The sequence below is a fragment of the Clupea harengus genome, chromosome 8 (assembly GCF_900700415.2).
Source record: "Clupea harengus chromosome 8, Ch_v2.0.2, whole genome shotgun sequence".
Lineage (NCBI taxonomy): Eukaryota > Metazoa > Chordata > Actinopteri > Clupeiformes > Clupeidae > Clupea > Clupea harengus.
In genome coordinates, this window is record NC_045159.1 from 12,190,195 (window position 1) to 12,207,928 (window position 17,734).

Sequence of the window (17,734 nt, forward strand, 5' to 3'; positions counted from 1 at the left end):
TCTCTTCAAACACTGGCAGAGATTAGTTGTTATGTTACTGTTTTTTGTAAATGTGTGTATAGAATGATTCTGTTTGGCATTTCTTACATTTACAACAACATGATCTCTTGGTTTTTTAAATGAGAGTGAGTGCAAACGCTATCCTTTGTTAGTCCATTATGCCTTCATTTGCTGGCTAATGTCTTTGTTAGTCCACTATGCTTTAATTTGCTGTCTGTGAGAAATACTGGCCCTTCAGTATGCTCTCGTATTTGTATGGTAATGAATAACTATGAGTGAGCTGAGGTGCTGCTCAAAATGTGTATGTTCGTCCTGAAATGCTCTTCCAGTTTTGTTAGCACCATGGTTCAATGTCCAGGGAGGGAGCCCAGTTGTAAACATTAACAGAAATACTATCAAACTGTGAGACCTTACTACAGTGTATAATATCTGCAAAATAACTAAATACAAACACACAATTTGTATGGTTCAAATGACTATTAGACCCTAACTAATAGCTTCTCACTCATATGATTTGTTTGTGGATAGAGGATTGCTTGTAAAGCAACTCCTCTTAAGCCTTGCTTCTCTCTTCTCTCCCTTTCTTCCCTTCCTCTTACTATATCTCATTCTCATTCCTTCCCTTCTCCCCTTCCCTCTATCTCTGCCCCTCCTTTCCCCCTCTCCCCATCCTAAGCACACTGACCCACATTCAGTCATCACACACACACACACACACACACACACACACACACACACACACACACACACACACACACACACACACACACACACACACACACACACACACACACAGCTTTAATATTCAACTCCACTGTAGGGATGCTCTGTTCTCCTCTCATCTCTGCCTTGCTCCATTTCACATTTCAGTCCAGCCATGCAGTCCTAGCTGAGGGTTAGCGTGGTCTTTCTGCTCTCTCTCTCTCTCCCTTGTTTGGGTTTGCTATTGAATCACTACTGAAGCCATGCAAAAGGGAATCAGTGGCTATCACTGTTTTTGAGTCACACTCTTGCACTGGGCTTGCTTCACGTGTCATTGACGTTGCAGTCAGAAACGGGTTGTGTAACAGTGGATCTGTGAAGAACACTGTCATACACTGCCTTTCAGCAGGGAAGAATCCCTTGTGTTTGAGAGAGGAAAGAGAGCCATCACCATTCTATGTACTGGCTAGCATGGCATAGATAATGCTAATGGGTAGCTGTGTGCAACATTTGAACATCCACATTGAGTTGTTTTTGTTGCTATGAGTATCCAACTCTTTGTGTAGCTGCAAGCACATCCTGATTCTGTGGTTCAGATAGTGTTCGGTCAGTGGATAAACTGCTCACATGTACATACATTCCAGTAAATTTAAATGCAGATGTATACACCCTCAGCCCACTCAGGCCCACACTAGGAGAAGTCTGCAGTGTTGTGCTGTGTGGACTTGCCTCGTGTGCAGATCCTCTCCCTGCATTCCCTTCCTACCGTTGCCGCAGAGACTAACAGCAAGGTCATCATGGTTGTCACGGCAACAGTCAGTGGTGCTGAAAGGAGGAGAGAAACAGGGAGATGTGAAGCCGAACTGAGTAGGACTGTGCTTTTCAGTTCAGTCATATGATGTGATGTAATTTATAAACATGCAACTTTCCTCTAGCTAGTTTGCTGGAGAATTATGCTCTATTTTTTAAATGTTTAACATGTCATGGACCTTGCTTATGTCTAATTCCCTAACCCTTTAACAATATCCCATATTATGTCACTGAAGGCGGATATTGTGTGTGTCCATGGATGGGAAGAATCTTTAGATTCACACGTGTGACATAGCAGCTGTGAGGAGGGCATCACCCTGTAGTCATGATGATGGTGCTACTTCACGGTACTGCAAAGGCATCCCACACTATACCTGAGTATTTATGGTATTCATTTCATGAGAATGCAGTCCACAGATGCATTGAGGTGTGATTATATAATGTGCATGTGACGATAGACTGGTCTGGAAAAGGGTGAGGGTGTGTCTGCATTGCAGTATGTTTACCAGATGTGAAGCACCTCATGGAACTGGTTAACATATTCACTTACAAAGCGACAGAGCTGCTTTGTTAGTGAGTCGCCTAAGTGAGAGGGTGAGTGAGCACTAATTTGCACCAATACACCATATCTGCAACCAGCTCACCATGTGGAGACATATTTCTTGATTCTCCCTGACCTCATAACCTCCAGTGTGGTCTGAAACCCTGCAGAGGCGGTTAAATGATACCAGTACACCATCACAAACGCTGCCAAAGTTCTGAATTACGTCTATGGGCGCAGCTATGGATATGTGGCAGCTTGGTGTCTAAAGTGTTGGGTTGCATATGCTTGTTTCACACACTCTGCATTTGATAAAATGTTGATATGGCAACACCTAGTGTTGTTAGTCTAATATATTTTATTTAAACAGCCTACTTGTAAGACATCCTCTAGTATATGACAAGCACCTGCAATGTTGCAGGCCCTATGGCAACTCAAGAGACAAAGTAGTCTTCGGCGGGTCCACTGAATGTTGAAGCTGATCTTTGTCATCAACTGTTGCATTGTTTGGACTGATGCTCTGATTTTCAATTAGATATGTAATGTAATCTGTACCTTGACTAGCAGGTGCTTTCTTTAAGTTTTCTGCTGGCAAACTGTCGATGTTAAGCATTCAGCAAGTTAAACATGCTCACACAGAGTGCATGTTGTATAGTTTGAGACATATCCCATGGGTTAAACTTTTAACACACACTCACACAAACACAACTTCCAACCTGTAATGAACACCGAAAGAAATGAATAGCTATATCAGCTTCAACCAACAGTCATGCTACCATTTACATGACTGTCATACAAACACAAAATAAGGAATAGCAAAACAAGAACGTGTCAACAAGGTCACGCGAATCACCAAGAGCTGGGTTTGTGCTGGGATTAAGCATCAGAACACACTTGTGGTTTTCAGCATGAGATATTGCCACCAACCTTCCTTGTAATGTCTGTAGGCATGCAGCAATCCTGCAAATACTGTACTGATAAGCCACTGGCAGGAGAACTTACAGGGAGGCCTAAGTTAAGTACAAGGGCAGAATGTATATGTCAGGCTGCACTAAAGTATTTCAGAATGGCTGGTCCCCACTTCATCGAGTAGGACTGAGAGGGCTATTGACACAGAAGGACACACGCCAGCCTGTTCTTAGTTGTCTAGGTTACTGAATGAGATGTTCTAGTCTCTGTGCTGAGCTGCCAGTGCTGGTGGGCTATTTATGTCATCCGCATGAATAGCTGACATGAACACCGGTTTGGATGCTTGTTTCATTATCTGTGTTGTTTCACTAACGATTTAGACTGACGAGCTTGCCTTTTCAGTTGTGAGTTTTATTGTTTATATCATTAAGTTAGGCTAATCACTGTCCTGTATTGCTTGTCTGCCCAGTCAAGGCTGCTCATGGATTAGTAAATGAGTTTAGCCAGTTGTTTTTCCACGTCAAGGTTTGATGCAGGTATATACTGTCACACACAGAGACCATTAACTCATATATAAACACTATAGATCTTGTGTGATAATGATCCCCTATTCCCTTAATTGTTTTGGGATGTATTGTGTAAAGGAGTGAATATGTTTTATAAATGGACTTATATAGTCACATCATGGACATACTTTGCACAGAGAGAGAGAGAGAGAGAGAGAGAGAGAGAGAGAACGAGAGAGAACGAGAGATGAGAGAGAGAATGAGATGAGAGCGAGAGAGAGGTGAGAGAGAGATGAGAGAGAGCGAACGAGAGCAAGCATACAGTATGAATCCATGTATCATGTTTGACTTTGGTGAAATTGATCTTTACCAGCATTGTTTCAGATATACTACATCAGGTTCTATAAACATATGACTTCATCATGCACATGTTTAAGTTCAAGTCATTTGGAATTGTGATAGCCAACATCAGATACACAGAAGAATTTGACCATTTGGGGGTTCATGGGAGTTGTCTGGGAGTTAGGAGTTATCTGGATGAACCATGTTGTTTGTTTCATACAGATGTAATACAGTCACACACAGAAAAACAGTTAATTCATATACACTACAAACGAATAAAAGAGGACATATGTTTTATGAATGGACAAATGTAGTCACAAATGTGCTTGTCTCCAGAGATCAACCTATTTCGGTTTCTTAGGACATCTTAACATTGCAACATTTTGAATTCTACAACATTTGTATCAGTCCATGTATCATGTTTGCCAAATTAAGCAGCATTGTTAAAGTATACACTTCAGGTTCTGTAAACATATCACACCACTCCACACACGTTTAAACTAAGCTACTAATATCAGTGAAGGCCCACATCAGACAGGTAGAAGACTAGAGGTCCCTGCTTCAGATCTACAGTATGTCTTTTTCCTTGACCCCAGGAGCATGTGTGCACTCACCCTCCCACACCAAGACAGACTCATCCGATAGCACAGAACAGTAGTAGCTCTCAGGGTACAGGAAACAGATGCAAATCTGGAAAGGTTGTGAGGCATAGCTTTTGGTTTAAAACAATGGCTTGATAAAAGGCACGTATTGATAGTTTCCTTTTGTATGGAAATGTTTTTTAATCATTTGAGGATCCATGAAGGCACTTCTTGATTGCTGAAAATGGACACACTCCTTAAGCCTAAGAGTTTATACTGTCTGTTGGTATCTGGGGCACAGGTATGCTTTTTTGTCTCTGCCGTGTCTTATGTCTTCTAATGTCACCAATTGCCCTTTTATTGTTTTCCACCTGTGCAACCTGAAAGGTTCATCTCATGATTATCAGCCATGTAATGACATGAGCATCAGAAGCCTGCCAGTGACCTGTGATGTACTATAACAGAGGACTGAGCTGTTTTCACTTACTGTGCGTAATTTAAAGATGCCGTCCGCAATTTGGTTACGTTTTCGCAAATGGTTGTTGATATTTGACCAGCCAATCAAATTATACCACCTCCTTTATTTGCTCCTGAAACACTGTGTTGATAGCCTGGGAATGTTTACGGCTCGGTCTGAGCCGCTATGTTTGTTTCCTGCTTACAGAGCTGGGGTTGTGGACAAACGGCAGTTTCTTTTAGCACAAACACTGACTTGACAGCTAGAGGACCTTGTGCTGAATATGACAAAAAGTGTATGAGGTCAGAATAGCGGACTGCACCTTTAACTGCTGTGTGTAGCCATTGTGGTAATACCGGCCTTGAACAGAGACATTTGACCTTTTAACCTGTAGTGCTTTTCCCTCTATGGTATATTTCAGTGCCAGTGCAGTGCTCAGACACAGCGTATTTCTGCTGCGATGGCATAACACTATGACACACACTTGTCTTACCCTACAAGGAAACTAGCCCAGCATTGTGTGCAGACCCCCAGCTCAAGCTCGTTATTCAGCCTCAAGCATAGCAGCTTCACTAAAGACACACACTGAAATATGGCTCTGGATTTACAAAGCAACTAACTAAACGTACTAAGGGACCAGTCTGCCTCCACACAGTGCTGAAAGCAGTTATCTGTGGGATGGGAGGAGAATGAGATGTGTTTCTTTGGGCTCTGTGTCCTGTAGATATTTATAAGCATATCTGAATGCATCTTTGTATTTTGTATGTGAAATGTACCGACGTTAAATTGTTTTGAGCTGTGTCATAGAAAAAGATGTCATTAACAACATAATAAGATGGAGATACGCACATCATTCAGATACTCTCTCTCTCACACACACACACACACGACACAGAGTATCATACCATATTCATTAATTGTGTTGGACAGCATTCAGGCAGTTGCAGTGCTTTATGATGCCAAAGACAGTGTCTTTCTGTGTGGATTATTTTCCTATTTCTTTCAACTAGACTGTGTGACTGTTGTCCACATCTTACTCAGAAATGTATTCTTCACTTCTTCTATCTCTATGCCTGAGCAGAAATATGATGTCACAACGCTTAATGTAGGGATTTACCAAAAAGTGTCTTTGTCTTTATATATACAAAAAAGAAACAACAACAACAAAAACTGTCAGATGTCCTAACAAACCAATAGCCATAGAGAATAGCATTCACTAATATAAGCCTCATGTTTCTAGTCTTACTTCAGTGTAAATACATTTCCTCAGTGTTTTCTTTGACCTGAATATGCCATACCATGCCTTCTTGTGCCTCTGAAAGAGGTTGTTTATCTTCCCCCTGCCTGCTTGTGCCCCGCCCCACCTCCCCTCCCATGAACACACACATCAGCTACCAGACCAGGAGGTAGGATGGGTTGCCATGGCAACAGGCTTAGTCATGATGTAGACTGGTCCATTCTCTCCAAAAACACAGGGGGTTCTTCCAAACTATAGTGGAGTCTGTCATGTGGGTATTTTGGCAGTTTATTAACTGCGTCTCTATGTGTGGGGTTCCTGATTCTGGTTGTTGTAAATCCAAGGCTGTTCTACTGATTGTGAAAGCTGTGTAATGTCACAGTGTGTAGAAATGTCACAGTCTCATCATCAGAAACACAAAAATGGTGTGGTCCAGTATAGAATAAAGGCTTTTTGATTCTCACATGACACACCCCATATAGCCATCTGTAATGTGTGATGAGTTCATAAGAGAAAAGGGAGTAGGTCTACTGCCTGTATGGTACAGCAAGAGAGGTGTAATGGTCTGGTAAGGGTTTTGGACAGTTGTGCTTTGCATTATACAAAGCCATCTTTTCACAAACTGCATATAAACGTAGCCACAATGAAAAGCACCTTCTTTTTGACATTACTGGAAATACTGGAGTGTATGAGTGTGTTTGTGTGTGTTGTGTGTAGTGGGTTTGGTATGTTTGTTGGGTGGATGACTTTTGCATGTATTGAATGTGTGTGAACATATACACTTTTGTCACCAATGTAATGATGGTGAACCCATACTGTTTCTCTTTTAATAACCTGCATGCAGTGTTACTCTGGCAGGGTCTCATATTAGCACTGATCTGCTCATATATAGCCAGCACTGCAAAAAAAAATATGTAAACAAACCTAGTGACATGAGATATATTTTTTATCAACAGTGTGATGTTAGTCACACTCCACTGGGGCAAGTCTATGTTTAGACGTATGAGTATCTGCCAGTAGTTTCAAGGTTCAAAGGAGAATAAAATACAATTCAGTGCAAATCCATTTAAACTTTGCATGTCCTAAAGAATAACAGGTTGATAATGCACCACTTCAAAGTTCAGCTCTTTGGCTCTATCTACCTCTGTGCGGTAGCTTTCTCTGCTCTCTGACAATGCTTTGTGTTCAGGTTTTTTTCTCAGGTAAGTATTAGCTCATGTTTGTTTTGTCCATCTGCACTGTGATGTGTTGCTTCTCTCTTAACCAAATACATCCTTCTTTTGTTCCATGTGTCTGCCTGTTCTCCACTTCCTCATGTGTATCTACACAAGGTAAGAGAAACATTTCTTCTACCATCACAGTAGGCTGAAAACAGTGGGTCTGATTTGTGAAGTATTTACAGTAGATCATGTATTATTTTAGAAAAACAAGATATAACGTATAGTCTCTTTTGAAATATATGTATTTTAACCTTAATATGTATTCCTATATATTGCTAAAAATACGTTTTAATCGTAGTGAGGTTTAAAATGTGAGTTGCTGTGAAAACTTTTCAAAATCAGGTCGAATTGTTTTACTGTCAATTCCATGTTGATTTCTGTGACCATGCTCTGCAGTGGGTTATTTGTAAGGAATACCAAAAGAGACCTATGAAGTAACTGATCGTTTCAACCATGTTACAACTAAACCTAGACATCAAAAGGTACAACAATCTGAAAAAGTAGTGATTGTTCAGGTGTTTTCCTCAACAGTTACACAATACAATACAAGACACAATACACCCAAAACTTAACAATACTTAAAGCAAGTCTGTTCTACTGTAAGCCAGTAGTAGTACTTAGTATCAATCTCTGTGCAAAGACTATTTAGACAGACATACAAACTTGGCTAAGAGGTTTCTTGATTACATGTGTCCCACTGTATGAGAAAATACTCTGTTGCATGTTGTGACAAGCACACACACACAGAAGGTGAGTTAGTGTGTGTGAGTGCTGAGTCACCCATGAGTGACATCTGACAGCAGTGCACTGTCCCACTGTTTGATAATATTCTCTGTTGCATATTGTGGCAAGCACACACGCACACACACACACACACACACACACACACACACACACACACACACACACACACACACAGCTAAACACAATGTGAGAGTGTGTTGAATGCTGAGTCACCGATGAATGACATCTGACAGCAGTAAGTACATCTCTCTCTCTTTCTCTCCCTCTCGCTCTCTCTCAATCATTCTTAAACACACAACATTCTTAAGTGCAACACTGTGCATATGCTCACAGACATATTCATTAAGACTTGTTAAAGTGTTCATGTAGACCACTCACTCAGACAGAAGACTAAAGTGAAGATGCTTTTAAAATGACATAAATAGTTTTTACTTGTCAGTTAACAACACAGGAAGTGCGGCAAACCAAAAATACCCAAATCAGTTTCACTATTTTAGAAAAGTTTCACACTGTGTTTTATTTTTACCAGTGGAGGATTCTGTGTTTTACCCTCCTGTTGTATACAGTGGAGGGGCAAATACGCTACACCATACCAGAGGAGTTAAAGGAGGGCTCGGTTGTCGGACATATAGCAAAAGACCTTGGTTTTGGATTATCAGATATTTCTGATCGCAGACTAAGGATAGCCTCTGACACCGGTAAGCAGTATTTTCACATAGACATGAGAAAAGGTGAACTCACTGTGAATGAGAGAATAGACCGGGAGACATTATGCTCACAGACAATTCCATGCGTATTGCCTTTAGAGGCCATTGTTGAAAATCCCTTACAACTGTATCGTATTGAAATTGAAATACAAGACATTAATGACAACAGTCCTACATTCCACTCCAATGAACGCATTTTGAAGATTCCAGAAAATGTTAATCCAGGGGCTAAATTTCCCCTAGAAAAAGCAGAAGATCCTGACGTGGCCAAATCAGTTTCACTATTTTAGAAAAGTTTCACACTCTACATGCAGAAGATTGAAAATTACAGTGTTAAGACAAATGCTTAAAACTTTTGCACAGTACTGTATGCAGAGATGCATACACACAATGATGCATGCATACCTATTTGCGTCCAAACACATACAAATAACATGTATGGAAGTATAGAGTAGCGCCAAAACAAAGGTTGGAGAAACAGGCCTATAGACTTCCTCCCATCCATCCCAGCAGATTTCTTGAATGTGTAGTTATTGAATGAAATTGTTTTCTTAACACTATTTGGTGGTGACTGATTTGAGTGACACATACTACAGTACTTTACATCTCTAAATCAAGACAGTTTATTTCATTAGATTGTTGTATTCCGTATTAACACATCCTTCAGAGCATCCTTATTTGAAATATCAAAAGATGAAAGTTCTGTCACTTGTACAAGAAACATGATTCTGATGGTGTGTGAGGTCAACAGTTAGTCAGTCATAGCATTCCCTCCAAGAAGTCCTACAGTTGATTATTTTTTTTGACTGAACTTTTACTCAAGCAACTTCTAAGTTGCCATGGGTGTCACATTGTGCTCTGTATGTGTGTATGTGTGTGTGTGTGTGTGTGTGTGTTAATTTATTTAACTTTCAGTTATCTATCTTGGCATTACCTAATTCACACAGGGCCATACCAGTGGGTTGGTGTTGTAGACATTCAGTGCCATCAAATAATTGAATTTGTCTTGATTTTACATACAAAGAAATATTCTCTTTCTATCCAACATAGTTTTTCACTGAGTGCTTCTCATATAGGCCAGTGGAGTCTCAAATGGGAGCATTAGACACCCCCTGGTATGTTATGTGTATGACAGTGTGCTAAATCGTTTAAATGGGGACAAATGCGTCTTCACGTGTGCTGTAACCTCTTTTGGCAGTAAATGTGGTAGTATAGACTAGTCATTTGCAGAGGAAGACCCTCTTTCTATGGCTGTCGAAGTATTCTAATGTTTTTACAGAGGGGAGTAAATAATGCTTTATAAATATGTAAAACCAGTCGTTTCATATATTTAGAAATTGTGGCTCTCCTTCGCTTGACGTATGTTGAAAGTAAGCCGAACCGTGGAGAGGCGTGTTTTGTGTATAAGTGGGTCATTCAGTAAAACGCATGCAGCTGCGCCTGTTCACCGCCTGTGTGGCGCTGTCCACCCGCGTGGTGCTGAAACGGAACCCTCTTTGTGTGACATGGACGCAACCATCTTGCTCTTCCTCGTGGTAGGTTCCTTTGTTGCTAGGGAGATTGGACTGCATTTAATCATTAATACGCTATTTTTGTATAGTTGAAAAAGCCATGCATGATTTTGTAGAATATATATGCATGTGAACTGCATCTTTTTATCCTATTTTTAAAAAGATATATACACATATTAAGATACTATATATACCAATTCAGTTATGAATTTGCGTCAACGCCATGATCGGTTTAAGTCTCTCTCTCTCTCACATATGAGTCGTCACACTGTGTCGTCATCAAACAATACCCGCGTGCACAATCCACCCCACCTTTCCCTCCTTCTCTTCCCACACTCTCTCCCTCTCACATATGAGCTCCCACTGCTGTTGACACCAGTGTAATTACATGAGAGATACTATCTGTGTTTGAGTCCCCTGCATTACCCTCATACCACCACATGAAGGCAGACAGAGAACAGGGACGACTATACATGAACAGACAGAGAAGAAAAAATACAGTTGTTAAAAAATAAACATTTTCTTTCTTCCGTCAGAGTTGTTTCAGAGTCTAACCTACTGAATTAGTATTCTTCATAACTGTTGAAAGTGAATAATAACTGGATATTAATAGATCTAGCAAAATAAATGAAAGAAAATGTTCTAAATAGAAAATGAATAAAGAATTATATTTGATCACTTCTCACAATGTGTTGCTGTAGTTACACCCAAAGTTCAGTTTCAAATGAAAATGCTCAACCAAATATACATATCGAGGTAAAGCTGCATTCCTTTGCTCTGTTCAAGTATGCAGTACTTGCTTTGAACAGAGTGACTGTGCCTTTAAACAGTCTTGTACATTTGATTGGTCAAGACACGAATGCTCATGCATCCAATAGCATGCAGTATTGTAGAAAGAGATCCACTCCGTCTCCTTGCTGCTTTCAGTACTCCGATCTATTGGAACAGAAGCAAGAGAATTACATAGAGGAGACAAAGGGTTTTTGGTTTTATGAGCTGACAGCATGGGCACAACGAGCAACAAGAAATCTTTTACTGAAATTGTATTTCAGAAAAGCTCTCACGGTGAAAATCTGGATTAGAAAACGATGATGGATGTGTTTTATTTTTACCAGTGGAGGATTCTGTGTTTTACCCTCCTGTTGTATACAGTGGAGGGGCAAATACGCTACACCATACCAGAGGAGTTAAAGGAGGGCTCGGTTGTCGGACATATAGCAAAAGACCTTGGTTTTGGATTATCAGATATTTCTGATCGCAGATTAAGGATAGCCTCTGACACCGGTAAGCAGTATTTTCACATAGACATGAGAAAAGGTGAACTCACTGTGAATGAGAGAATAGACCGGGAGACATTATGCTCACAGACAATTCCATGCGTATTGCCTTTAGAGGCCATTGTTGAAAATCCCTTACAACTGTATCGTATTGAAATTGAAATACAAGACATTAATGACAACAGTCCTACATTCCACTCCAATGAACGCATTTTGAAGATTCCAGAAAATGTTAATCCAGGGGCTAAATTTCCCCTAGAAAAAGCAGAAGATCCTGACGTGGCCTCTAACTCTTTAAAGTCCTATAGTATTAGCAATAACGAAAATTTCATATTAAATGTGAAAAGTCAAGACGGGAAAAAAATTCCAGAGCTTGTTTTAGAAAAGTCCCTGGATCGCGAAAATAAAGCGGTTCACACGCTCATATTAACTGCTGTAGACGGGGGAAATCCAGTGAGAACAGGTACATCTGAAATTACCATTACAGTGTTAGACACAAACGATAATTCACCCCAGTTTGAGAAAGCATTCTATGAGGGAAGCGTTAAGGAAAGCACGGCACCTGGGGCAGAGGTTTTAAGGGTCAGAGCCATAGATTTAGACGAGGGTCCAAATGGAGATGTTGAGTATTTTTTTGGAGAGCAGTCGGCAGATACAACAATACAGTTGTTTGATATGAACTCAGAAACGGGGATAATCTCTGTAAAAGGACAGCTAGACTATGAAAAGGCAAATTTACACACATTTGATATCCTTGCTAAGGATAAGGGTAGTCCACGAATGGAGGGGCACTGCAGTGTTAAGATAAAAATAACTGATGTTAATGACAATGCTCCAGAAATAGTCATAACTTCGCTGACCAGTCCAATACCTGAAAATTCTCCTGTAGGGACTGTAGTCGCCCTCATTAGTGCTAAAGATGCTGATAGTGGTGAGAACGGAAAGGTGAGGGTTCAGGTAGCTTCGAACTCGCCATTTAAACTTAATCACTCCGTATCCAACCACTACATGTTGGTTACGAACGCACAGATTGATAGGGAGATTCATTCGAAATACGACATCCAGTTAAATGCTGTCGATTTGGGTTCACCTCCATTGTCAACGAGGAAAACGATTTCTATTTCCATTTCTGATACAAATGACAACCCACCTGTTTTTTCTCAAAAATCATATACAGTTTATGTGAACGAAAATTGCGCCCCTGGATCAATGCTGTTCTCAGTATCAGCTAAGGACCCAGACATCGCGAAAAATGCACAAATTAGTTATTCTATCTTAGATTCAGTCTCGCAAGAGTTTCCAGTTTTATCTTATGTTTATATAAATTCGGATAATGGAAGCATTTTCAGCATGCACTCATTTGACTATGAAAAACTGAAAGCGTTTCAGATCATAGTTCAAGCTAAAGACCAGGGTTCTCCGCCTCTTAGCAGCAACGCCACCGTGCATGTTTTTATTCTGGATCAAAACGACAATGTCCCCTCTGTCATTTACCCCTCCGCGGTCATGGGCTCTGTGTCTCATCAGAGGATGCCCCGGTCTGCTAAAACGGGGCACCTCGTTACCAAGGTAACAGCTGTGGATGCTGACTCGGGTCACAACGCCTGGATTTCCTATAGACTCACGGAAGCTACAGACTCGTCTCTGTTCGCTGTGAATCTTTATACTGGAGAGGTGAGGACTAAACGCTCTGTTTCAGAGCAGGATGACTCCTCTCAGAGACTGCTTATAGAGATCAAGGACAATGGAGAGCCAGTCCAGTCCACCACAGTCACAGTGGATATACTGATAGAGGACGGACTACACGAACCCATCTCAGACTTCAAACAGAAAGCAACGGAAAAAGACAAGAAAAACAGTAAAATCACGTTCTACTTGATCCTTTCGTTAGCCTCGGTGTCTGTGTTGTCTCTGTTAACGTTTTTCATCTTACTTATTAAATGCGCTAGGGACGGTAGAGACAATGGGAGCTGCTGCATTAGCAGAGATTCTGACGGATACAAGAATCCCAACAGAAACCTACAGATCCAGCTGAACACTGACGGGCCTATTAAGTATGTGGAGGTTCTGGGAGGAGACATGATGTCTCAGAGTCAGTCGTTTGGGTCCTATCTGTCTCCAGTGTCAGAATTCAGTGACTTAACTTTCGTCAAGCCCAGCAGCACACTAGACTTTAAGGATACATTACGTGGATTAGACGCGTCCTTACCAGACAGCGCATGGACGTTCGAGGGTCAACAGGTGAGCACTTTTTCAACAAACTTACTCCTTTCATACTGTAAACTTTTCCACGGTGTGTATCTTTTTGATGACGATCATTTCTATTGTTGTGGTGACTCCTTGGATAACTGCGTCATTGTTTCCGATACTGGTTTTGCAGTATCTATTCCCTCACTTAAGATATGCCACATAGGATATGTTTAGACAAGTGATGGGTAAATTAGAAAATGTATGGAACACATAATGGAAATGAACATATGTTTTAAATATAGTCTAAATATAGTCGTTTGAGAGAATTCTAATTCTAACAAGTGCTCTATGTATTACGTGGCTTACATTCTCTAAAAATATAGCCAGCATCATACATACGTTCCAAGTGCACTGTTTCTTTAAGGCGCCATGTGATTTGTCGCGATTGTCTATTGGAGGGTTTTCCCACCAATAGCAAGACTCACTGCACAAAGAGATCCACTGTCTATCAGCCACAGCTCGTAAACCATGTACTGTTCAGACCAGGGAGAAAGGAGGTGGAAAGTACTCACTGCTCCCGCAATAAGACATGGAGTAACACCTTAAGAGATATCTGGATACCAAATCTCACTGGAATATAGTGACATGCATATAGGAAAGGTACTCGTCATGAGAGATCATCGTGTTTGGAAATGGGGCCAGTGATGAGAAAAATGCCCACAAAGCTGTGGGTGCTCTTGCTGTTTCACCTAACAGCCTTGTGGAATACAACGGACGCGCAAATTCGGTACACTATTCCCGAGGAATTAAAGGAGGGTTCAATTGTTGGCAATATCGCTAAAGACCTTAATTTGGAGGTGGCTGAGATATCCGATCGTAGGTTGAGAATAGCGTCTGACTCCGGTAAGCAGTATTTCGACGTGAATTTGGGGAAAGGCGACCTTATTGTGAATCAGAGAATTGATAGAGAGGAGCTATGCGGGCAGAGCTCAAGTTGTCTTTTGCCTCTGGAGATGATAATAGAAAACCCACTCAATCTGTATCGTGTTGAAATTGAAATTCAAGACATAAATGATAACTACCCCGTATTTCAGACCCGCGAACATATTTTAAATATTGCAGAGTCTACAGTACCAGGCGCAAGGTTCCGTTTGGAATCTGCACAGGACTCTGATGTGGGCTCACATTCATTACGATCGTACACTCTGAGTAAAAACGGTCATTTCATATTAGACGTCAAAACAAACAAAGACGGTACTAAATTGCCAGAGCTGGTTTTAGAAAAATCTCTGGATAGAGAAAAGGAAACAGTACACACTCTACTTCTGACAGCCATAGATGGCGGTAGTCCAGAACGGTCTGGGACAGCAGAGATCACTGTTCGTGTTCTGGACATTAATGACAATGCCCCTGTCTTTGACAAAGCCGTGTATGATGTTCAGCTACAAGAGAACACAGCACTTGGAGTGGTCGTAGTTACAGTCAAAGCGGTTGACCAAGATGAAGGATTGAACGCTGAAATAATGTATTCATTCGGACCGCACACAACCGAAGCTTTACACGAGCTGTTTTCAGTTGACACAGCTACTGGAGAGGTAAAAGTGAAAAACCAAGTGGATTATGAATCTGGCAGTTCATATAAATTTGACATAGTTGCCAGAGACAAAGGCGTGCCTGCCATGGAAGGTCTTTGTAGTATCCATTTAGATATTTTAGATATAAACGACAATGTTCCAGAAATAATTTTAAAGTCATTACCTAGCCCTGTTAGAGAGGATGCGCCTGTTGGAACTGTTGTGGCTTTGATAAGTGCAAAGGATGTGGACACAGGTGACAACGGACGAGTCATTTTGTCTCTAGCACCAGGGTTGCCATTTACCTTGAAACCATCGATTTCAAACAACTATGCTCTAGTCACGGGAGCTACATTAGATCGAGAGATGAACCCCACGTTCATGGTTGAAATACGGGCGTCTGACTCTGGATCACCGCCACTTACATCAAAGAAAAACATAAAAGTTGACGTTTTGGATGTAAATGACAACCCACCGGTATTCGCTCAGTCATTGTACACTGTGTATGTGCAGGAAAACAGCGCGGCCGGCTCCATACTTTGTTCTGTGTCAGCTTCTGATTCTGATTTGGGAGAAAATGCAAAAATAACTTATTCAGTGATAAATTCAAAGGGAGGAGACATCCCAATTTCTTCTTACGCTTACATTAATTCAGAAAACGGAACTGTTTTCAGTATGCACTCTTTTGATTATGAGAAAATCAAAGTTTTCCAGTTTCTTGTGCAGGCTAAAGACCAGGGCTCTCCATCTCTTAGCAGCAACGCTACTGTTCACGTTTTCATTCAGGATCAAAACGACAATGTCCCCACTGTCATTTACCCCTCCGCAGTCCTGGGCTCTGTGTCTCATCAGAGGATGCCCCGGTCTGCTAAAACGGGGCACCTCGTTACCAAAGTAACAGCTGTGGACGCAGACTCGGGCCACAACGCCTGGATTTCCTATAGACTCGCGGAAGCTACAGACTCGTCTCTGTTCGCTGTGAATCTTTATACTGGAGAGGTTAGGACTAAACGCTCTGTTTCAGAGCAGGATGACTCCTCTCAGAGACTGCTTATAGAGATCAAGGACAATGGCGAGCCAGTCCAGTCCACCACAGTCACAGTGGATATACTGATAGAGGACGGACTACACGAACCCATCTCAGATTTTAGACAGAAGGCGACTGAAAAAGACAAGAAAAAGAGTAAAATCACGTTCTACTTGATCCTTTCGTTAGCCTCCGTGTCTGTGCTGTCTTTGGTAACGTTTTTCATCTTACTAATTAAGTGCGCTAGGGACAGTAGAGACAATGGGAGCTGCTGCATTAGCAGAGATTCTGACGGATACAAGAATCCCAACAGAAACCTACAGATCCAGCTGAACACTGACGGGCCTATTAAGTATGTGGAGGTTCTGGGAGGAGACATGATGTCTCAGAGTCAGTCGTTTGGGTCCTATCTGTCTCCAGTGTCAGAATTCAGTGACTTAACTTTCGTCAAGCCCAGCAGCACACTAGACTTTAAGGACACGTTACGTGGGCTTGATGCGTCATTACCAGACAGCGCGTGGACGTTCGAGAGTCAACAGGTGAGCATGCTTTGTTTTGTAGTGTTCTTCATAAGGAGTTGTAACTTTATATCGTTTATCCCTCTTGTTATTATCCCTCTTGCAGCAACTGAACAGCTGTTTGTAGTTATGAACTGACATTCTTGTTCCATGATGCAGTTGCATTAGTGCAACTTCAGCACTTGGCGTTATGCGTTGCAATTTATATGGAAATGTGTTGACAATGATATGTTTCCTCCAAAACGAAAACGATTGGTTAGCTGATAATTTACATTCTACAGTAATCCTGCATTCGATGTACACTGGTGCTCTCGGGATCTTAAGGGTATTTTGTTTTCTAGTTGTTGTTTGAATCAAATTGTATTTTTTTCGTATATACTTGTATAGATTTAGCATGGCTATGGTTTTGTTGTCATTTCTATTATAAGTGGAAACTATTTGTGGTCTTAAGCATTCTTGCTTATGCTTCAGGTGTTTAATGTATTTGTTGATGGAAAATAATATTGCGGAACATTATTCATTTAATGCCCCATTACCGTTATCATTGCTGCATCGTTGTTGTTCATGTAGATGCATTTATTTTAGTAACCAACTACAAATGTTACTTTTAATAGAGCTTCAGCATAAAAGGCAGGCATTTATAGTGATTTGTAGCCTAATTAAATATATTCTTACAGGGAAATGCTCTGAGGGTTAGGTAGGCCTAAATACTTCAATGCATCACCTTACTCAAAAGGCCAAACTTGCTACCTTTTGTCTTGATTTCAGAACCACTTGTACAGACAGCAACCGTTTTCGCCATGACTTCTACAGTGGACCCTAGCGGCTTTCTGTGTCTATTTTGTATCATTCATCGACATGCTTTAAATGGTACAGATGAG

General features: G+C 41.1%; 2 protein-coding genes across 27 annotated transcripts in view; both read left to right on the forward strand.

Annotated features, from left to right (window-relative positions):
* LOC105905983 (protocadherin beta-16-like) overlaps nt 1-17,734 on the forward strand; it is a 218,609-nt gene that overhangs the window by 163,665 nt on the left and 37,210 nt on the right. For 4 of the 26 annotated variants that reach the window (XM_042708469.1, XM_031571895.1, XM_031571897.2 and 1 more), the window contains one exon: nt 7,417-8,068. The exons of 20 other annotated variants lie outside the window; for them this stretch is intronic. In XM_042708469.1, the coding sequence (XP_042564403.1) occupies nt 7,417-7,449 (33 nt within the window). In that variant the 3' untranslated portion in view covers nt 7,450-8,068. Of the gene's footprint in view, nt 1-7,416; nt 8,069-11,102; nt 13,786-17,734 lie in introns of those variants that run through there. 2 more of the 26 variants (XM_031571866.2, XM_031571891.2) reach the window with 1 other exon arrangement.
* LOC105902356 (protocadherin gamma-C5-like) lies at nt 14,027-16,980 on the forward strand. Its single transcript, XM_031571266.1, has 2 exons — nt 14,027-16,874; nt 16,960-16,980. Exons 1-2 carry the CDS (start codon nt 14,427-14,429, stop codon nt 16,978-16,980), a joined length of 2,469 nt encoding a protein of 822 aa, XP_031427126.1. The 5' UTR covers nt 14,027-14,426.